General features: G+C 45.4%; 1 protein-coding gene across 4 annotated transcripts in view; it reads left to right on the forward strand.

Annotated features, from left to right (window-relative positions):
- DIS3L (DIS3 like exosome 3'-5' exoribonuclease) overlaps positions 1-23,375 on the forward strand; it is a 34,803-nt gene that overhangs the window by 8,835 nt on the left and 2,593 nt on the right. For 2 of the 4 annotated variants that reach the window (XM_086711012.1, XM_086711014.1), the window contains exons 3-12: positions 4,437-4,565; positions 6,333-6,468; positions 9,524-9,700; positions 11,179-11,257; positions 12,427-12,606; positions 15,120-15,289; positions 16,627-16,788; positions 18,473-18,720; positions 19,282-19,374; positions 21,758-22,291. In XM_086711012.1, coding sequence (XP_086567138.1) covers positions 4,437-4,565; positions 6,333-6,468; positions 9,524-9,700; positions 11,179-11,257; positions 12,427-12,606; positions 15,120-15,289; positions 16,627-16,788; positions 18,473-18,720; positions 19,282-19,374; positions 21,758-22,291 — 1,908 coding nt within the window. Of the gene's footprint in view, positions 1-4,436; positions 4,566-6,332; positions 6,469-9,523; positions 9,701-11,178; positions 11,258-12,426; positions 12,607-15,119; positions 15,290-16,626; positions 16,789-18,472; positions 18,721-19,281; positions 19,375-21,757; positions 22,292-23,375 lie in introns of those variants that run through there. The other 2 variants (XM_086711013.1, XM_086711015.1) reach the window with 2 other exon arrangements.

Below are 23,375 nucleotides of genomic sequence, written 5' to 3' on the forward strand. Positions count from 1 at the left end.
TTACATATTTTGCTAAACATGGGGAAGGATTGTCATTCCTCTAATTTGTTGGTAAACGACCTGGGTCTGGCTTGTGGAACACCAGTTTTTGAGGAGGACAGGGTTGGAGAATCCCCGGGCCTAAGTGCACGTGTCAGGGGCGCCTGGGTGGCTCAGTCAGTTAAGCATCCAACTCTTGATCTCCGCCCGGGTCACTATCTCACGGTTCGTGAGTTCAAGACCCAAGACCCATGTTGGGGGTGCTGTCAGCACAGAGTCTGCTTGGGATTCTCTCTCTCTCTCTCTCTCTCTCTCTCCCTCTCTCCCTCTCTCCCCCCCCTCTTTCCCTCTCCCTCTCTCCCTCTCTCCCTCTCCCTGCCCCTCCCCTGCACATGTACTCTCTTTCTCAAAATAAATAAACATTTAAAAAAAAAAAATAGGGGCGCCTGGGTGGCGCAGTCGGTTAAGCGTCCGACTTCAGCCAGGTCACGATCTCGCGGTCCGTGAGTTCGAGCCCCGCGTCAGGCTCTGGGCGGATGGCTCGGAGCCTGGAGCCTGTTTCCGATTCTGTGTCTCCCTCTCTCTCTGCCCCTCCCCCGTTCATGCTCTGTCTCTCTCTGTCCCAAAAAAAAAAAAAAAAAAAAAACGTTGAAAAAAAATATATATATATGTATAAAGTGTGATAGCAAATCAGGGGATGTGTGCAGAGCCTAGCAAAACTGTAACTGAGTTCTGAAAATGTCAGGGTTTGTTCTGACACACTGTTGTCTTGTATTTGGACCACTGTTGTCACAAAGAGATGAGATTTCATTTATGCATTTGGAAAACATTTCTTGGGCATGTGAACCACTGTCTGCTATCCTGAACTTTCTGTCTCCTCTCTCCTCCCTTGGCCCTTTGTCTGGCTAACTCTCACTCACCTTTCTCATCTCAGATGTCATCTCCCCCGTCCCTCCCATGTTCTTGTCACACTCTGCACCTCTCCCCATCATGGCACTTCTGCCACTGAAATGGGTGGTTCTGATTTTTGTTTTTATTTTGTTTTGCCAGTTAGCCTAGCTGGTTTTTTTAAAATTGTGGTAGATGGGGCGCCTGGGTGGCGCAGTCGGTTGAGCGTCCGACTTCAGCCAGGTCACGATCTCGCGGTCCGTGAGTTCGAGCCCCGCGTCGGGCTCTGGGCTGATGGCTCGGAGCCTGGAGCCTGTTTCCGATTCTGTGTCTCCCTCTCTCTCTGCCCCTCCCCCGTTCATGCTCTGTCTCTCTCTGTCCCAAAAATAAAAAAAAAAAAAAAAAAAAAAAAATTGTGGTAGATGTATTTGGCATAAGATTTACCATTTTAAACACTTTTTTAAAGTTTATTTATTTTGAGAGAGAGAGAGAGAAAATTCCAAGCATCTCCGCATTGTCAGCGTGAAGCCCAATGTGGGACTTGGACCCACAAACTTTGAGATCATGACCTGAGCCACAGTCAAGAGTCAGATGCTTAGCCAACTGAGCCATCCAGTCGCCCACCGCTTTTCAGTGTATAGGTCAGTGGCCTTGAATCCATTCACATTTCGTGCAGCCATCACCACCGTCCTCTCCAGAACTTTTTTCCATCTCCCTAAACTGAAACTCTACACCCATTAAATACTAACTCCCTACCTCCCTCTCCCCCTAGCCCCCTGGCAACAACCATTCTACGTCCTGCATCTATAAACGAGACTAAGTACCTTACCTCATATAAGTGGAATCTTACACAGTGTCCGTCCTTTTGCGACCGGCTTATTTCGCTTAGTTAGCATCACGTCTTCACGGTTCATCCATGTTGTAGCCTGCGTCAGAACTTCCTTTCTTAAGACTGGAAAATATTCCCGTGCGTGTACATGCCGCATTTCGTTTACGCATCCGTCTGTCGTTGAACACTTGGGTTGCTTCCTTGGTTCCTTTTGGCTATCGTGAATGATACAGCCATGAACATTGATACAGGAATGTGTCCTTGACACCCTGTCTTCAGTCCTTTGGGGCATACACCCAGGAGTGCAGTTGCTGGGTCATAGGGTAGTTCTTGGTTTAATTTTCTCGAGGAACGGTAATTTTGCCATGGCCACCGCAAGCCCGTGGCCACCGCAAGTAAAGGACAGAAAGGAGATGCTTAGATGGTGTCCCCTGAGGGCGCTCAGTGGAGCAAAAGGGAAGGAATGCAGCCAATATTTGCTAAATGAAGGGACCTTCAATGTAGAAGGTAATTGGTAAACAAAAAAGTGCACTAAAGTCCAGGTGCTTTATTAGGGGTAGATAAAGGGCGCCAATACTGTGGGCGATAAGATCAGGAAAAATAGGCGATATTTTTTCAGTGTCGTCTCTGAAATAATAAATTACAGTTGTTTGTGAAGTCTCCTCTACAATCCTTAATTGCGTAAGAAATAAGCGCTCCTTTAGAAGAATTCGTGCATTACAGAAATGGGTCCAGCAGAAGGTAAAAGTTTTCACCTTACTACTGTGCAGGGACGGGCGCTGGGAACAGGGTGGTGTAGACTCCTCTGTGCATATCCTAAGAGGTTTTAAAAGTGACTTCAGCGGCGCCTGGGTGGCGCAGTCGGTTAAGCGTCCGACTTCAGCCAGGTCACGATCTCGCGGTCCGTGAGTTCGAGCCCCGCGTCAGGCTCTGGGCTGATGGCTCGGAGCCTGGAGCCTGTTTCCAATTCTGTGTCTCCCTCTCTCTCTGCCCCTCCCCCGTTCATGCTCTGTCTCTCTCTGTCCCAAAAATAAATAAAAAACTTTGAAAAAAAAAATTTAAAAAAAAAAAAAAAAAAAAAGTGACTTCAAATATATCTTTGTGAAGGTGGGAAGACTACCAGTTAGTTACGTTCCAGGCATTTCTGAGATGGGGCGGGGGGCAGCTTTTCTTTGCACAAGTGGGATCCTGTCAAGGACAGCTGCCATTCACAGCAATGACACCGAATCCTTTTGTTGATTATGAAATTGTGTAAGTGCTATTACTTGATGATTCTTTTTAAAATAGCTCAAAATTAGAATTACTAAGAAAATAAAATCACTGTGTCTTGTTTTCTAATTAAGTGTTAAGACGATACAGATATTGGTGATTAGCATTTACTTAAAGAAGAGAAGTTGGAGAGTTCTTTTGCTTAAATATAAAGACTCATTTAAAAAAAATTCAATGTTTATTATTTATTTTTGAGAGAGGGAGAGAGACAGAGTGTGAGTGGGGGGGAGAGGCAGAGAGAGAGGGAAACACAGAATCCGAAGCAGGCTCCAGGCTCTGAGCTGTCAGCACAGAGCCTGACATGGGGCTCGAACCCACGAACCACGAATGGGTTGGATGCTTAACCGACTGAGCCACCCAGGCGCCCAAAGACTCATTTTTTTTTAAAAAACATGGCAGCGGGCTGCGGGTAGGAATGGGAAAGCATAAATTTTATTATGTTAAAACACATCTTGGGGCGCCTGGGTGGCTCAGTCGGTTAAGCGTCCGACTTCGTCTTCAGGTTATGATCTCATACCTCGTGAATATGAGCCCCATGTTGGGTCCCATGCTGACAGCTCAGAACCTGGAGCCTGCTATGGGTTCTGTGTCTCCCTCTCTCTCTGCACCTCCCCCACTTGCACTCTGTCCCTCCCGAAAATAAACATTTAACAAAGAACACATGTTAAGTGCCAATCATCTCCCTTGGGTGATTTATATGTTAATTTAACATCTAGTTTAATATCAATCCATTTTTAAGTAAACAATTGGCTTCCTTTAAGATAACTGTGAACATTTTCTGTATTTCATATCACCTCGACTATTGAAAAGCACCTTCTGAAAAAGAAAAGAGAAAAACACCATCTTAGATCCTGACCCGTATGAGGTGCAGATTTGATGAGAGACTTTGGCTAGCACTATCGGAAGGCTCTCCGTTTGGAAGAAACCTGAAAACTTTGTTAGTTGTCTGACAGATGGCAGCTAGCCGTCATTCATGTAAATGAGGTGGCTGCGTAAATAAAATTCACAGATAAATCCCCAGACTTCTTTCCGTCACCTGAACTTTTCTGGGGCTGCCAGCACAAAGTAAAATGTACCAGTGCCTACTGCCGTTTCTAGAACAAAGCGAGGTACAAGAGTAAAGTGCCAAACTCTGCTTTGCCTGCTATCCTCCGCGAGCCTCTGAAGAGGGGGCCGTGCGGGGCAGGGTCATGTAATCACTGAATAAATGGCCACACGTCTAGAAGGGGAAAGGGCAGAGTGATTGATCCACAGGCTAATTAATGTGATTGAGCACATTCCGGCAGGCAAAATTGAGAAACAACAGCCCCATAGTACTACCCACGCCGAGGCCAATAGAAATAAATGTCTCTTGGGTTCGAAATAATCAATCTTTTGTCCTGAAATGCCTCATCTTCTTTGATCCTTAGCAAGAGCTGGCAGTCGATGAGTACCTGCTGTGTCAGATTTCTCTTTCTCTTCTGTGTCCCAGACAGTATAACAAATTGCGAAACCTCCTGAGGGATGCCCGGCATGATTGCATTCTCTTTGCTAACGAATTCCAACAGTTCTGCTACCTCCCTCGGGAGAGAGGAGAATCCATGGAAAAGTGGCAGACCAGGTATGGCACCCCCCCAATGGCTGTGAATGGTCAGGACTGTCTTTAATTTCTTTATCTGGGAGTTGACCTAAATAGCGTGCTAGAATAAACCAGTAGTTATTCTGGAACTGTGATTAATACTGAAATGCTTAACGTGCCACTGTTGTAGATATGTCGTTCAAATACATACATATTTTAGAAATTGTCATTAGGGAGCTGTAGATACTCAGAGTGTGTTTGCCCCAGATCTCAGCAGCTGGTAGGAACCTTCCAGGGATCCAGAAGTCATAACTTGAATGTGGGGGTGTGGGAGGGGGAGGGATCTACTTTTAAGCTAAGATTATCCAATTTTCCTGGTAGAAGTTGCTCTCCTATTCCAACCGGTCTTATTAAACTGGAACTGGTAGGTTAACTCTGGTCAGGCTGTTTTAGCCGTTTAGATCCACCTAAAAGCAGAGCCTGAAGCAAGGGGTTGGGTGTGGGTGGTTGATGCGGGAGGCAGTTCCCTGAAACAGCAGTGAGGAAGTGCAGGGAGTGAGACAGAAGGGAAGGAGGGAGAGCAGTTAAGGATGCGTTACTGCTGTGGGAAACTGAGGCTCAGTCCTACTGGGAGCCTCTGAGAAGCCGTGTAGTATTTGCCTCAGAAGTCATCTGGAAGAGCGGAGGCCAGGGTGTCGTATAAAGGAGACTTCCGCCTTTAGCCGAGGGTCATTCTGCAGGGGTGTTAACTCCACCCATTGGGCCTGGGGTGGGTGCGGAACTGCCACCCACCTGCAGCTGAGTCAGCGGTGGGCCTTTTGCACAGGCGCTGGGCACCCACAGCCCCTGCTCTGCTCTTCTGCAGAGGGCCGAGGACCTTGTTTGTCTTATCCATACAAAACATTTCAATCGTCTTTTTCCTTGTAATTCTTTATCTGTGTAGCCACTAAATATTTAAATTCTCTAAAGTAAAATAAACACTGATACATACTGAGTCCTTAATTATAGTCCTAAGTTCCCACAGGGCCCAGTACCAGAAAGGAAAGCCAATCTTTCTCTAGACCAGGTCACATGTGAGCAGTTAGAAGGATCTTACTTACTAACCACACAGGCTTGCACATAGGAGAGACTCAGTATATGTCCGCTGAATTTTTTTTTTTTTTTAATCTAAAACTAAAGGAACCTTAGGTAGTGTTGTGATTTCCAGAAAGGGAAACAGATGCCTACGAAACCAACTGTCCCAAGTTTACACACTTCATTGGAAACACAGTCCAGCCTTGAACACACGTCTCCAGCCCCAGGCTGTGTTTTCCAATTCCGATTCGTTTCAGGAAGATTTCCAGACATTTTGTGTTGACTCCATCGCAGACCTTATTGGATTGTGACCTTGAGCTGGACGCAGCCTGGTTTTTCTCTTAGCCAGACTTGTCTCTCCAGCTTTGAAACCTCACGTAGCCTCGCTTGTCATCCGTGTGGTGCTATGGTAATGGCTTTCCAGCCAAAAGGTATTAAAAGACGGCAGAGCCTTGTGGTTTCTAGGCCATATCAAGAAATGAAAGAGGTTGCCGTGGTGGTTGGATGTCTTAGGGAAGAAGAGGCTTGTCGGGTGCTCTCTGATTCGTGTTTTATCCCCCAGACTGCCCAACCCAGGGCATATTTATGACCAGTGTTCGGGAAATAACTTGTTGAATGAATGGGTGGTCGTCCTCATAAACCGAAGGATAGCAGATCAAAAGGCCGGTGTGACGCTTTGGACTGTAGCTTGTGTTTGTCTGCCTTGGGAGGGCTCATGTGCCCTTGCTTTTCTAGGAGCATATACAATGCAGCCGTTTGGTATTATCACCACTGCCAGGATAGGATGCCAATCGTTATGGTGACAGAAGACGAAGAGGCTATTCAGCAGTATGGAAGCGAAACCGAAGGAGTGTTTGTGATTTCTTTCAAGGTACCTGCATCTGGTGTGTCCATAAGTGTGTCTGTGTGTGTTCATTTCTTCAGTGGTGCCCACAATGCTCTCGATCCATGTGGCGAGGCAGAAGAGGGAAAACAAAGAGTGAAGGAAGACTCCAGCCAACGAGTTCCATGTCTGTGTCTCTCCCCAGCCATGGAATCTTGGCTTTGGCAAATTTGGGCAACCCCCCTGTGACTGTAAGACCCGTAGCATCTGAGAGTTCAGCCCAGGAGGCCCCTGTTGACAGTAAACCCGTTGCACAGTTACAGCAATAACAATAGTGGTGATGATGATGGCAAGAATAGGTTGGATGTTATAAAATTGCCAATACTATTATTTTTGACCTCCAAAATGGCAGTTTTATATGGTCCCACCTAATAGTAATAGCCAACATTTATCTATGTCAGGCAGTATTCTAAGTGGATTGTTCCATTGAATTCTTACCCCCATGAGGTAGGTGCCATTGTCCACGTTTTGCAGGTGAGGAAACTAAAGCCCAGAAAGACTAAGTAACTCACCCAAGGTCACACAAGTAGAAAGTGGAGGAACCCCCGGCACTCTGACTCCAAAGCTCTTAACCACCGTGCTTGGCTGTCCCCCACATTGTTTTTCTGCATGCACACACGACACAGTTTTAATCTTTTTTGGTTTTTAAGTTTACTTATTTATTTTGAGAGAGAGAGTACACGTCGGGGAGGGCCAGAGAGAGACAGCAAGAGAGAATCCCGAGCAGGCTCCCTGCTGTCAGCACAGAGCCCGTTACAGGGCTCGAACCCACGAACCACGAGATCGTGACCTGAGCCAAAACCGAGAGTCAGACACTTAACCGACTGAGCCACCCAGGCGCCCCCTACGCACACCGCGCAGTTTTAAGGGCCAGTCTTGTTTTGGCACTGTTCCTCACTCTTCCCCACTTGTGAATATACATGGGCGTTAGCAGGGATACAGGAAGGGGCGAGCTGCGCTATCATTTATGTGAAGGCTGTCCCATCGGCTGAGTGTACAGATCACAGGTGGGAGCAGTGTTATTGGTGGCCGTTTTGGGGGGCTGTGTTGGCAACCCAGTTCTCCTATTTCTGGGGTACCCCTTGGGGAAAGTGGGATGGCTGTTGATCTCTCAACAGATTACTGGGCTCTTCTGTCTGCCCAGCTGGCCAATCAAGTGCCAGTGGTTAATATCGGGTTTTGATTCAGAACCTCAAATGAGGCCCTCCGTTGCCCCTGTCAGTTTACGGAAAGTCAAGTTGGATTTTGAATTGTAGATTCTATAAGAGTTCCCAGGTGCACGTACTGCTAAAGATTTGCCAATAGAATTTTCTTGGCCCTGCTATAAAAAAGTGTGCCGGCGTGCCAGAGAGTTCCGGGGGCGCTGGATATTAATGGCGGTGTCACTTGTTTTTTCTGTTGCAATACATCATGTCTTGTTCTCGCAGAGGACAGTTGCCTAAAATTACATTTTTCTACTTTTTGTTCAAATTACTTTTCTTCACAGTCCGGTACTGTGGTACCGTTTATTGTGTATAGTGTCTCCTAAGCAAACTGTGTGACCGAGGGCTTCATAGAGGCGAATGATAGATAGCAGGAAAAAAAAAGAGATACTGTGGAGTTCAGACGAGAAGGCCAGAAGTTTCTGTGGGGACATGAAGTTAGCTGGGAAAAGCGAAGACAGTAAATCCTCATGAAGAGGCGGTTCACAGTGGCAGGAACTGGGTGGTGAGAAGCTGTAAGTGACCAAGTGACCATAGAATTGGGGTACTGACGTTAGCACAGACAGAACTTCTCGAAGGACTGGGGAAGGAAAGGAGGTGATTCAAACAGGACCCTGAGGTCCATGGGAGAAATATTAGCCTTGACAATAAATATAATGTATTTTCTTTTTTTTTTTTTTTTTGATTTTTAAATGTTTATTTTTGAGAGAGACAGAGACAGAGCACGAGTGGGGGAGGGGCAGAGAGAGAGAAAGAGAGAGAGGGAGACAGACAGACTCTGAAGCAGGCTCCAGGCTCCGAGCCGTCAGCACAGAGCCCAGTGCGGGGCTTGAACTCACGAACCGTGAGGTATGACCTGAGGCAAAGTCAGACACTCACCCGACTGAGCCACCCAGGCGCCCCTGCATTTTCTTTTTTATGTGAGAAAAGCGAATGTGCTAGACTCTACCTTAGACTTAAAGTTGAGTTAAAAACATGTAAATTTGGTTTTATTTAGTGAGAGCCAACCATTCAAGGGAGTGTGCTTTCGACGTAGCACAGCCAGCATCAACACACCGTCCTCTTGCGGGTGGTGTCCTCTCTGATAGACTTACACCAAGAGGTGCGGTAACACTCAGTCTACGTGGGGGGGAGGGACCCTGACCACTTGTGTCAAAGTGAAGTCTCGTACTGAGTCATCACACTAATAGCAACGTCTCTGTGAAGCGTTACAACATCTCTGGATGGTCACCAAGGAAGACTCCATCGTCTGGGAGCTCATGACGGGGAAGCCCCAGAAGAATAGAAACGTCTCGGCTTTGCCCCCTCTGCTCACTTGGCGTAGCCAGTGGGTTGGGGGAAAAGGGGACATTTCCGTATGCGCTTTACGCCTTGCCATTTTTACCTGCTTGTTTAAGTTTCTTATAAGTTTCAAATGTTTCAGAATGGGAAAAAGAAAAAAGAAGACAAGAATGCACACATGAGAGTTTTTTCTCTGCATTTACTGCAGGCCATTGTCTGTGGCAATGAGATACACGTAAAGATAGGCAGAAGGCCACGCGTGTGTGTGTGTGTTTGCGTGTGTGTGTGTGTACACGCGCACAGAGAGAGGAGGAGATTCGAAAGTGCAAAGCAAGCATTCCATGGTAGGAAGGGCCTCCCTAGGGTTCGTTTGGCGAGGCTTCACGGATTAGTGAGATGGTAGAAAACTAGCCCGTAACGTGAGGCTTGGGAAGGTAATGTTCATTCACCACTTCAAAACCACACGCCAGCGGTTCCCGCCCGGGACTGCTTGTAATACTACTGGAAGGGAGAACCATTACCTTCTGACCACGTTTCTCTTTTGCCTTTATTGAACGCAGAATTACCTGGACAATTTCTGGCCTGATTTAAAGGCCGCCCGCGAGCTTTGTGACTCCATCCTTCAGTCTCGACGGGAAAGAGAGAATGAGAGTCAGGAGAGCCACGGGAAGGAGTACGCAGAACATCTTCCCCTGGAAGTGTTGGAAGCCGGCATTAAATCGGGACGCTACATCCAGGTGAGGGTGGTCATGCGACGTCGGCGTCGGGACTGGCCAGTCTGTTTTCTTCTCGCCTTTACTGGCCTGCCACAGGCCTTTAATTTCAAAGGCTGTAAATAAAATGGGCATGAGTAAGCCAGGGCTGTCATTGTTGAAGATGGTTTCAGAGTCGTTCTTCCTGGGGACACCTTGCCATCTGGTTTGGTGCTACTCTGTAATCTTCTTAATTGGGTTACGTATTGAGCATCACACAAGTAGCCTTATAAGTGCCTCCAGTCTCTGGGAAAGAGCACATATTTTGCAATCAAGGTCTGGAAATTGGGCAAAATGGGGAAATTGGTGAAATTTGGCTTCTTCGCCCCTTTGCAATATTCCTGCCTCTTTCAAGGGCCCTTTTGTGGTCCCCCAGGACCCAGACCCCAGAAGCTGTTAAGCTGTCTTGAGAAGGAATCAGATAAAATTATTCAGATTTCAACAGTTTTACGTGTGTGTGTGTGTGTGTGTGTGTGCGGTGTTATCACATTGGTCAATTTGTGTATCTGCCACCACTATCAAGATACAAAATTGTTCCGTCATGAATTTTACATTTTTAACAAGCAGCTCAGTTTTTATGCAGGCCGAAGTTTGAGAATGCCATGCTGAAGTCCCGCCCTAAAGTTGTGGGTTTCTTTCTTTTTTTTTTTTTTTTTTCCTTTTGAGACTGTGTGTGCTTGAGCAGGGAAGGGGTGGGGGGGGGGGCTGTGGAGAGAGAGAAAGGAGAGAGAGAGAGAGAGAGAGAGAGAGAGAGAGAGAGAGAGAATCCTAAGCAGGCTCCACACCCAGCCCAGAGCCCTACATGGGGCTCAGTCTCAGGACCCTGAGATCAGGACCTGAGCCAAAATCAAGAGTTGGACGCTTAACCAAGTGGCCACCCAGGCGCCCCTAGTATTTTAAATGAGTATAACTAGAGTGGCTAATGCTTCCAACTTGATAGTAAAGTTTATGGCATTCCGGGGAGGATATTTTGAGGAAGAAGATTTTTTAAAGACCCACTCATCACTTAGGTAAAATAGATCATGGCACTTCGAACACTTGGTACGGCCAAGAATAGTTCAGAATGATGGTATGTTCCCTGGAGAAAAGAAACCTTGGTGATGAATATTTTTTCCTAAAGGAAGGGATCACAGACCTTAAAAGAACATTTTGGGGATTTTCTTTAAACTTATTTATTCATTTTGAGAGAGACCGAGCGAGTGGGGGAGGCAGAGAGAGAGACAGGGAGAGAGACAGAATCCCAAGCAGGCTCCGCACTGTCAGCATGGAGCCCAGTGTGTGGGCTTGAACTCACAAAACGTGAGACCATGACCTGAGCCGAAGCCAAGAGTCGGACACTTAACTAACCAACTGAACTGCCCCATATTTTGGGGGATATTTTCATATACTTTTTGAAAACTGTACCTTAGGGGGTAAAGCAAGCAGAAAAGAAATTTTTCAGTTGATTTTTATTGTGATTTTAGGGAATCCTGAATGTCAACAAACACAGGGCCCAGATAGAAGCTTTCGTTCGACTTCAAGGAGCCAGCTGCAAAGATTCAGGTTCAGTACATGCCTTACATAAACTTCCACACTCTGTCTCTATTCTGATATTGCACAACGAAGAAAGTAAGGTTGAAACTGTCGTACCCTACCTGCCGTGTTAGATATTCCTGCTCTGGGTGTGTTTTACCTGTCCTCTCGTGTTTTATCTATAGTTTCTGATTTTATTGTAGTCGGTTTTAAAAAATGAGAATAGCTGAGTTTTATTGAGTGCTCAGTCTACATCAGGTACTGTTCTAAGCACTTAACGGAGACACCTGTTATTGGCGAGGATGCACAAAGCTGCAAGTGAGGAAACTGTAATACAGAGAAGCAAAGTAACTTGCCCAAGATCACACACCCAGGAAGTGATGGGGCTGAATCTGCTGCTGAGGCAGTTTGACTGGGATGTTAAGACACTGTCCTGTGCTGCCTTATTAGAATCGTTTTATTTTGTTTTTAAAATTATTTATTTATCTTGAGAGAAACAGAATGAGCAGGGGAGGGGCAGAGAGGGAGAGGGAATCTCAAGCAGGCTCTGCACGGTCAGCGCAGAGCCCGACGTGGGGCTTGAACTCACGAACTGTGACATCATGGCCTGAGCTGAAGTTAAGAGTCAGATGCTCAACCGACTGAGCCACCCAGGTGCCCCTGGAGTAATTTTTTAAAAGTGATAAAAATGAAGAAGGCGTGTAAATAAGTTGTATCGTAACAGAGTATAGTTCCTAGGTCTTCAGGGACAGGGTAGAAAGCACCCCGGTAGTCAAGGGAACGGGGCTGGGTTGAAGGAGAAAGAGAAGCGGTGCCTTTCTCTGGCTTATGCTCGAGAGTTTGACAGTAGCCGTGGTTCCTCGGCCGCCTGACCCCTCCCTGGCCTGACCCCTCGCCTGACCCACCTGACCCCTCGCCTGACCCCCGTGGCTGTGTGACAGAGTACCAGACCGGGCTTATGTAGTCTCATGCAGGGCACCGTCACCCACCTGAAAAGATGGTCAGACCTTAGAAAAGCATGTGACACAAAATGGCACAGTGGCAGTGTTTCTTCATTCCTAACTTGTGGAGCAAGGTTTGACTGCACCTTTGAGAGGATTAAGCTTGGATTTGCAGGAATGCTTCCTTGTTTGGAAGGCTTCACGGGTGTGGCCTCCCCTGTGGCTTCATGGGGTTTCTGTGTCCCCGCCCGATCACAGGTTTGGCCAGTGACATCCTAATCCACGGCATGAAGGCTCGAAACCGCTCAATTCATGGAGACGTGGTAGTCGTAGAACTGCTCCCTAAAAATGAATGGAAAGGAAGAACCACGGCCCTGTGTGAGAATGACAGTGATGACAAGGCCTCGGGAGACCCCCCGAGCGAGCCCATGCCCACAGGTGAGCCCACCGGCTGGTCTCCCAGTTATCCATTCTTTCTGCGGAACATTTATCGTTCCAGAGATAGTGCAGTTACTATGGTACAATATGGTTTCTTTCCCCCCCCCAGTACCAGTTTCCCCTCTCTGCAGATTTATTTTATTCTCTTCGGCATCCAAATATGCTGTACTATCTCTTAGAACAAAACCAAAAATCCTCTCAAGTCCGGATCCCCTCCAGCTACCGCCCTTTTCTCTGCTTCAGTTTATGGCAAGACTCAGTGAAACTCAGTGAAATCCTGTGTTCTCTCTGCTTCCTCTTCACCCGTTCTCTCCCGAAGCCGCTACATTCAGGGGCCCCCACCCCCCCCAAAAACCTTGACCTCTGGTCAAGGACACCAGTGACCTCATTGCCAACAGCCCTCGGCACCCGTAACCGTCAGCAGCATTTGGCCAACAGATCACTGCCTCATCCTTGGCTTCTAGGTTCTTCTCCTCTCCTGCTGGCCACTCCTCCTTGGTCCTTTTGCTGGAGCTTTTCCGTCTTACGACCTCTGGGCTCCTCGCTGAATCTCCATCCGCCCCTTCTCCCTGGGGATCTCCTTCACTCCTCTGGCTTTATTTTTCCAGCCTAGAGACCAGACCCCCTTCTCAGCCTCCAGTGTTGTCTGTTTGGCATCTTCCCCTGGTGTCCCATGGGCATCTCACCTGTAACACGCCTAGTAACAGACTCCTGATTTCTGCCCCCAAACCTGCTCCTCCCCGAGTGTTCCCGTCTCCGCAAATGTCAGTTTCATTCTACACTTGGTCAACCCAGAGGTCCTGGGATTACCCTCGAGTTTTTCTTTCACACGTCAGCAAGTCCTGGCAGTTCTACTCCCAGACTCCACCTCTTCTCCCCTAACTGGGCCGCCGGAACCGCTTGACGCGATTTTCCCAGCCGCCTCCTCACTGGTCTTCCTGCCCCCACCCTGGCGCTCAAATGGCCTTTTCTCCATACGGGAGCCAGCCACAGGGGATCCTTTTACTTAAATAATTATTTATTATTATTATTATTATTTTTAATGTTTATTTTTGAGAGAGCGAGTGAGAGAGAAAGTGCGAGAGGGGAAGGGACAGAGAGAGAGGGAGACACAGAATCCGAAGCAGGCTCCAGGCTCTGAGCCATCAGCACAGAGCCCGACGCAGGGCTTGAACCCATGAACCATGAGATCATGAGCTGAAGTTGGATGCTTAAACAACTGAGCCACCCAGGCACCCCCACAAAGATCCTTTTAAAAGTCTTTGGGGGGGCGCCTGGGTGGCGCAGTCGGTTAAGCGTCCGACTTCAGCCAGGTCACGATCTCGCGGTCCGTGAGTTCGAGCCCCGCGTCAGGCTCTGGGCTGATGGCTCAGAGCCTGGAGCCTGTTTCCGATTCTGTGTCTCCCTCTCTCTCTGCCCCTCCCCCGTTCATGCTCTGTCTCTCTCTGTCCCAAAAATAAATAAACTTTGAAAAAAAAAAAATTAAAAAAAAAAATAAAAGTCTTTGGGGCCTGTGTGTCTCTGCTCAAAGCTCTCCAGTGGCCGTTTCCTGTTTCACTCAAAATGAAATCCAAAGACCATACCGTGGCCTACAGGGTCCTGCCAGCTTGGGCTGCCTTGTGTCACTGTCCTCGTCATCACTCTGTTCCAGCCACATTGACCAGCTTCGTACCACTGGAAATGAGCTTTCCCCAAACCTCCTCAGGCCACCCTCCCTCACTTCAAGTCTCTGCTCAGATGTCACTTTATTTAAAATAGCGGCCACTGCTGACCCTGTATTACTGTTGGTCACCTTACCCTACTTGATATCTTTCTGAGCAAACATCATTCCCTTCCCTGTATTTACTTCTTCTTGTCTGTTTCCCACCCCCACAGACACCCAGACTAGAGTGTCCACTGCAGAAAATCAAGGACTTTGTCTGTTCTGATGCTGCTACATTCCCTGCACCTAGAACAGGGCCTCATACCTGGTAGGGGCTCAATAAATATTTGTGGAAAGATAGCACTTTTGACTATTAAAATTTGTTTTTTCTTGACCGTAGTCCATGATGATTGAAAGTGCTGTATATCAGGCTTATGATTAGAATACTTTTCTGTATATAAGGTTGGCCCAAATGATGTTGGCTGGTGGGAAAATGCAAGAAAGGGAAAACGCACAGGAGAGGGCGTGAGTTGAAAAAAGTGAAGATTACTGGCTTTTCCCAACATACCTAAACCTGAGGTTGATAAGGGAAGGGCAAAGGAGAAAGTGGGACTGATGGATTCTAAATGTCACATTGGACCCCACAGTAGGGAGGGCATCCTGACAATGTTATAAAAAAAAAGTGATCTTTCAAAAAAATTAGCAGGCATCTTAAGGCGAACGTTTAAGCATTTCTCGACTTGCGTGGGTGTGTGCTTGATACGAACGGGTCATTGTGTTTTCTGTTTTCTTCTTCACTGCCGAGCTAGTCAGCACCTAGATAGGTGACATCTCACCAGTTAAGGCCTTCTTTTGTTTTGTTTTCCCAAAGGCAGAGTGGTGGGCATCCTTCAGAAGAACTGGCGGGATTACGTGGTGACATTTCCATCCAAAGAAGAGGTCCAATCTCAGGGCAAAAATGCTCAGAAAATCCTAGTTACGCCTTGGGATTACAGAATCCCCAAGATCCGAATTAGCACTCAGCAAGCAGAAACCCTCCAGGTAGCTGACATTGTACTTCTCCTGTTCCCCAGCTTTTGTGTTTGCCAGCTTTTGAGCTATCCCAGGAAACCCTGTCAATTCCTTTGCGTAAGAACGGATAAATTATTGGTGGCGTCTAGCATTTCGAGATCCTGGTGTTTTTTTTTAAATTCTAAATATATAGAACCATCTATTAAATAGTCCTTGGTTAATAAATGAAGGCCAGAGAGAAACTGCCCTAGAAAGAGCTGTGTAGGACAGCTACAGAGTGCATACATTATCCAGCTGTCCAACACAGAAACTTTCAATAGATATGCTTTGCCAACACTAACAAGCTTTCTTCCAGCAAGTGATATAGAAATACGATCACTCTGCCCTGGAGGGATGATATAGTGATACTTCACCGAATCGATTATCCATAAAGGAATACAGCACTGGGGAGAAGACATACACGAGAAAGTTAGAAATTAGCCTGTACTGTGGCGAAGCGTATAGGCATCGTCCAATTTGATATCTGCAATTTGATATGTGCAGTTTGTAAATGAGACACCAAAGCAGGACGTCCCCAGCCAGTAACTGGGTCGTCGTGTACCTTCTGCATCTCTTGAAGCCTTCCGCGGGCTCTCTGAGGCCAAGCGTAAGCACTGCTTTCCAGACCCGTGGGTTTGCTGAAATTTGAGAGCTTGTGGGGTTCAGTTCACGCTGATACCTCCTTCCCCACTAACAGATGTCTTTAAACATTAGAGAGTAACTTCAAAGAAAGTAGGATGTATCTCCCATGCTCCCACAATTGAGATTTTGTTTTGAAATTGAACTTGCACTATGCATACTGAGGTTTTCCTCTGTGTTGTGAACGTTGACTAGAATGTGTTACAATTGGCTTTCTTTTTTTTTTTTTTAAGTTTATTTATTATATTTTGAGAGAGCCGCATGAGAGCAGGGGAGGGGCAGAGAGAGAGAATCCCAAGAAGTCTCCTCACTGCCAGTGCAGAGCCCAACGTGGGGCTCGATCCGACGAACTGTGAGATCATGACCTAAGCCAAAACCAAGAGTCAGACTCGTGTCTGAGCCACCCAGGCACCCCACAATTGGCTTTCTTTAACAGAATAAAATTTCCAGCCTACTTATTTGATGGAGAGGTACTGCCTCCCTCCAAAGCATCGGGGCCAGGCCTTTACATAACCATCTGGCAATTTAGTAAAACAGCAAGAATGAAAACAAAACACAAAACCCACTGTTAAATCGGCCACTCTTTTTGGAGCTGGGTGCTGTTTATCTCTTGTTTGTTTGGTGCTTCTTATTGACCCACTTAATTCCCGGTGCTGGGCTAGTGGATTTTTTTTCTCTTTTTCGTGCAGGACTTCAGGGTAGTTGTGCGCATCGACTCCTGGGAGTCAACATCCGTGTATCCAAATGGACATTTTGTGCGTGTGTTAGGAAGAATCGGGGATCTGGAAGGGGAAATTGCAACCATCTTGGTGGAAAACAGTATTTCGGTGGTCCCTTTCTCCGAAGCTCAGGTCAGGTTTCCCCGAGTCCTTTGGTCTGGTGAGAGACATTCCGTACGGTTTCTTTTTGCATTTGTTCGTTGTTTGGTCATTAAGAAGAAAAATCGCTGTACTGGGTAACCACTCACGAAAGCCACAGATAATAATCTCACTCTTCTGTATTCTGTGTTTGGACCAGACTGAAGTCAGTTTCAAGCACATAGTTCATTTCCTAGGGCCTCACAGCTCTCAAAGTTTTACATTTTCCAACTGTGCTTAAAAATGGTATGTCAGTATCATATTGTCAGTACATATCTATCCCCAGCAGTCACGAGGGTCTCCAGTTACAGATCCTACTGGGCTCCACTCCCTGTCCTAATCATTCAACCAGAGACCTGCACAGAGCTGCGGGAGGCGGCTTCTTGAGTTCTATACATTTCTGACCCGTGGGTCAAAAATCATGCTCCTGAAACAGTTTCTGTAACCTTGGCAGAAAACACAAATTCAATACACATTAAACATTAGCTATTTCCATCGCTTTATGATCTCATAAAATCCTCATAAATCTTGTTTATTATTTTTGCATAACTATATTCATAGTGCGTCCATGCTATTTTCTGTTCTGTGTCTTTCACTTAAAATTATTTCTGTGTATTGCCATAGCTACTTTTTAGTAAAGGTTATGGCACTTGATTGTGTATTGATGTACTCTGGTTTGTTTAAGTCTTCCTCAATTCTGGGCCTTGGGCTGTTTAATTTTTCAGTAGTATAAAAAAAACTCTACTTCAAACAATTTTACAAACATTGCTCTTTTTTTTTCTTTTTCATCATTTTTCTTGAGATGTAATCCTTAAAGTAAGATTATCAAGTCAAAGGGCATTAAAAATTTAAGTGGCTTTTCTTATGTATCAGTAGATCGTTCTCGAGAAAAATTGGACCAGTTTGCATTGCCATCAAGAGTGGATGGGTGTTCTTATTTTCATTACAGTTTTTGACAGAACAGTAGCTATAATAGTAAAATATCTTGGAATATTTTACATTATTAAATTTTTATGTTTAACATTAGTTTCTTGAAATTATTTGTTGACTTGCTTTGACAGCTCTTAGTGAAAATGTTAGAATAAAATAAAGCATGGCTTAGACTTCATGGGACTAGAATTTTCTCTTCTCATTTAGCCTACTTAACTGCAAATTGATGGCCTAAACAAGTAATAATGGAGAGACAATGCCCTAGATTGGTCCTGCTTAAATTATCTTTAAGGAATAGGCTTTTAGTATTTGGGACACGTTGATTCTTTTTTTTCAGGGCTTGAATTGAATTAAAAGCTCAACTGCATTTAAACAAATGAATCATCTGAAAATGGGTAGAGGTTGTGCTCTTGATAAGCCTCTGTTTATCCTCGATCTGACCTCCATAACTAAAGAAGCTGCCGGAAACAGGCACATTTCCTGACAGACTGTAAGGGTCCGCAGGGGCAGGAGACTGTGTCTTTCTTCTTGGCTCCTGCCCTTTCCAGAGCCTCGCACAGTTCCTGACACACATGAGGCACCTGATAAATAATTCTTGATCCAAAGAAGCAAATGCAGGTTAATTGCAAAAGGTAATGGGGAATGAATGGGACTTCTAGGAGGTGGCAGTGAGACTCTTCGAGAGCCCAGAATCTCCTAGGAAACTCGGGGTGTGTGAACTGCCGAATATCTGACTCTTGTTGGACAGATGTGTGAGATGCCAGTAAACACACCAGGAAATCCCTGGAAGGTGAGTCCTGAAGAGGAACGAGAACGTCAAGACTTGAGGAAAACCCATCTTGTATTCAGCATCGACCCGAAAGGCTGTGAAGATGTGGATGACACACTCTCCGTCAGAACCTTAGATAATGGCCACTTGGAACTTGGGGTCCACATTGCAGATGTGACACACTTTGTGGCACCAAATTCGTATATTGACATCGAAGCCAGAACAAGGTAATGCTGTTTGAAATGAACACTATGATTATGTGTGTGTGGCTGTAACATATTCGTACCTCTCCACTCCTAGATTTTCAAAACGAACATTTCACAATTCTGTGCAATTCTGCAGATCCCTCCTAGGGGGAGAAAAATTGAGGTCCACTCCCCTTTCCCTTTAGAGAAATAGTACCTTGATCCATTTACCTTTCCTTTTTTTCAACAGAACCTTTCACACACTTTCCTCCTAAATTGCAATGAGCTAAATGTTTCAGGTAGGAATACCCTTTTATACGAATACTGGATCATTACACTCCAATTCTTCCTAGATAAGTAAGATTCATGCCACTTTTTCCTTTTCGTATCAGCGGAAGAACATTCAGCCCGAGGCAGTACCCCTTAGAAAAGTGGGGGCATGGGAATAGCTTTATTACCCAGTCGGCTGCACTTTATGAAAAAGCAACAGCCTTGGGGGATTTGCACTGAGGATTTGGCCATTTCCCTCCCCGCGGCCCCTGCAGTCAGCACTTCTGCCTCTCGCTGCTGAAGGTCACGCACCCGCACGTGTGTCGTTCACAGGGCCACCACTTATTATTTAGCAGACCGGCGCTATGACATGCTGCCCTCCACGCTCAGCGCCGATTTGTGCTCTCTTCTGGGAGGCGTTGATAGGTGAGTTTGTTCATAGTTTGTTGTGGTTTTTTTGTTTTTTTAATCTCCAGAGTTTGTCCTGGCTCTTCTGTGATGCCCGGTGCTCTTGCTTCTGGCCTTTCTCTTCTTTCTAATGTGCTCTACCCCCTGCTCCCCACCCCTCTTGTCCCCCTGTACCCTCCCGCACCCGCTTAGTTTTAGGCAGATTTATTCTCTAGCCTTCCCTTCCCTTCCTCTCATCTTTTCCGTTTATCTAGCTGTGAGGCAGCTTCTACCTCTGTTGTTGGCTTTTAAAACTCAGCTAAAGTCTGGGAAGAAACGCATACGACTGGGGCACCTGGGTGGCTCAGTCGGTTAAGAGTCCAACTTCGGCTCAGGTCATGATCTCGCAGTTTGTGAGTTTGAGCCCCATGTCGGGCTCTGTGCTGACAGCTCAGAGCCTGGAGCCTCCTTCGGAATCTGTGACTCCCTCTCTCTCTGTCCCCTCCCCGCTCATGCTCTGTCTCTCAAAAAATAAATGTTAAAAAAAAAAAGAAACGCATATGACTTTGCGCATACATATTCCCTGGTTGAGGCTATTTTGCATGACGATCATGAACTGTAGGGAGTTGTTTATCTGTTATAGTTAATGTTTATAGTTAATATAATGTCTTTGAATATGTAATAAAACCAAAATCCGTAGGTTCCAAAAGATATTTAATGAAAGGCTCCCTTCTACCATTTTCCCCCAGCTACCAATTTCTTCTGTGGTTTTCTAGATATAATGCACATACATGCAAATGTGGACGTGTGGTCTCTCTTCTGTGCACAAAGGGTGACATTGTGTGTGTGTATGTGTGATTTATATACACTGTTCAGCACCTTTTTTTTCTCTTAAAAATGTATCTTGGAGATCATTCCATATTAATAACAGTTGCTTATCTATGGACATTTGCATTGTTTTCAGTCTTGCTATTACAAACTGTACTGAATTACATGAAACATAAGTCATTTCACATTTTTAAAATTACAGTATCTGGAAGATAAATTTCTACAAGTGGAATTTCTGTGTCAAAGGGTATATGCATGTGTGTTTAGAGAGATGTAATCAAATTGCCCTCCTTAAAGGTTAAACCAATTATATTCCCACCATGACCGTGTGAGAATGCTTGTTTCCCTAAAGCCTTGCCAACACAGTATGTTGTATTTTTTTTTATCTTTGCCGATCTTAATAGATGAAAATGGTATCTTAGGGGCGCATGGTGGCTCAGTTGATTAAGCATCTGACTTCAGGTCATGACCTCATGGTTTGGGAGTTTGAGCCCCGCATTGGACTCTCTGGGCCCACTTTGGATCCTCTGTCCCTTTCTCTCTGCCCCTCCACTGCTGGTTCTTTCTCTCAAAATAGGTAAATAAACTTTTAAGAAAAAGAAAGAAAATGATAGGTGGTTTTAACTTGCATTTTTCCTATTATGAGTACAGTTAAACATATTTGTGTATGTTTAACAGTCATTTACGTATTTTTTCTGTGAACTATTTAATGTTCCTTTCCCATTTTTTTTGAGTTCTTTATCTATTAGTAATTGATTTATAAGAATTCTTCACAGGGGCCCCCGGGTGGCTCAGTCGGTTAAGTGTCCGACTTCAGCTCAGGTCATGATCTCACAGTTTGTGAGTTCAAGCCCCACGTTGGGCTCTATGCTGACAGCTCAGAACCTGCTTCAGATTCTGTGTCTCCCTTTCTCTACCCCTCCCCCCCTCACACTCTGTCTCAAAATTAAACATCAAAAAAAAAATTAAAAAGAATTCTTTAAATATTAGGAAATTTAGCCTTTTGTTTTTTGTATGTTGCATGATTTTTTTTTTAAGTTTATTTTGAGAGAGAGAGACAGCGTGAGTGGGGGAGGGGCAAAGAGAGAAAGACCAAGAATCCCAAGCAGGCTCCACACTGTCAGCACAGAGCCCCAAGTGGGGCTTGAACTCAAGAAACCATGAGGTTATGACCTAAGTGGAAACCAAGGGTCGGACACTTAACTGATTGAGCCACCCAGGTGCCCCTATTGCATAGGTTTTTAAGTAGAGTGATTTGGTGGCAAAGCGGTTCTTTACTAAACCTGTCAAGATACATTTAAAGTCTAGTTCTACTTACCCCAAAAATGGAAGAATTGAGGGTACCTGGGTGGCTCCGTCGGTTAACCCTCTGACTTCCACTCAGATCATGATCTCACAGTTCATGGGTTCGAGCCCCGCGTCTGGCTCTGTGCTGACAGGTCGGAGCCTGGAGCCTGCTTTGGATTCCGTGTCTCCCTCTCTCTGCCCCTCCCCCGCTCACGCTCTGTCTCTCAAAAGATAAACATTAAACACATTTTTTTATTAAAAAAAATGGAAGAATTGAATAATGATGTCAGCATTACTGGTTTTGTAGGTATGCTGTAAGTGTCATATGGGAATTGGATAAAACCTCCTATGAAATTAAGAAAGTGTGGTATGGCAGAACCATTATTCGATCAGCATACAAACTGTTCTATGAAGCAGCCCAGGAACTGCTGGACGGAAACTTCAACATTGTCGATGATATTCCAGAATTCAGAGACCTGGATGAGAAGACCAGACAAACCAGGCTAGAGGAGCTAGCGTGGGCCATTGGAAAGTTGACTGACATTGCACGCCACGTCCGAGCTAAACGGGACGGTTGTGGCGCCCTGGAACTGGAAGGGGTAGAGGTTCGTGTTCAGCTGGATGAGAAAAAGAACATTCATGACCTCATCCCCAAGCAGCCCCTGGAGGTCCATGAGACGGTGGCTGAATGCATGATCCTGGCCAACCACTGGGTAGCCAAGAAGATCTGGGAGAGCTTCCCGCATCAGGCCTTGTTACGCCAACACCCTCCTCCACACCAGGAGTTTTTTTCTGAACTGCGAGAATGTGCTAAAGCAAAAGGCTTCTTCATAGATACACGGTAATTCCTCTTTTGAGGGGGCAGAGGGAAGGGAGTACCGTGCACCGATTTTACTGTAGTTCTTAAAATGCGACAGCCAGATCTTTGCCCCAAAATAGAAAACTTGTTAGCTTTTTTTCATTTACTATACAATGTAGGTATAGAGATTAAAATTAAAACAAGTTTATTTAGGCATAATGTTGATCCACTACAATTCATAATGCAGAAGTAAGGAGCCTGGTTTAATTTCATCTGCCCCTTAGGCAAATACTAAGAAGTAATCCCATGTATTTCAGTACTTTAAAAATGCACCAGATCTTTGAGGCAATATCCTAAAACACCACACCAATGGTAAATTTATATCATCACTTCATAGAATGAGACATTTTTACTGCCCCCCTCCAGGATAAAAGATTTTCCCTTTTGAAAATGATGTATCGGGGCGCCTGCCGGGCCCAATCGGTAGAGCATGCAACTCTCGATCTCAAGGTCACGAGTTTAAGCCTGATGCTGGGTTTACTTCAAAACAAAAATAGCTAACGGCTAGATTAAAAAAAAAAAAAAAAAAGATGTAAGATGTATAGAGGATTTTTTTTTCAACATTTTGTTTCAAGTAATAGATTAGTGCTAATTAAAATAGCATTTATCAAAATGATTTTTTTTTTTTTTGCACCTATGTCTGTGATAGTATCTTTTGTTGGTTTGTTTGGTGGATGGGTGAGCTGTGTTTGGGGGCCAGGCATACTTGGTGTAAGTGCTTTCGGACATCTTGTGTCATTTGTAGTTTACCGATAGGGAATTACAGCTGCTGAGGGTAAGTGACTTACCTGTAGATCACCACTTAAGGAAGAATCTGGCTTTGAATCCACATCTGTCATACTTGAAGGCTCTCACTAGCCTGTACCCTCTTGATGCTCCTGTTTATCATTTTCCGCCTTTCTTCCCTCCGTTTCTTGGTGGGCTACCCTACAGAAGTGAATTATGTGCTACATTGTGAATTGCATTTTTTAATATAATTCTTTATTTCCTGGGTTTTAAAAATTATTTGGGTAAATAGAGTACTTCCTGTCTCTTTTTCTCTTTCTAAAAAAAGGAAAATAATTTA

The sequence above is a fragment of the Puma concolor genome, chromosome B3, assembly GCF_028749965.1.
Source record: "Puma concolor isolate L17-30 chromosome B3, mPumCon1.1.hap2, whole genome shotgun sequence".
In the NCBI taxonomy this organism is placed as follows: Eukaryota; Metazoa; Chordata; class Mammalia; order Carnivora; family Felidae; genus Puma; species Puma concolor.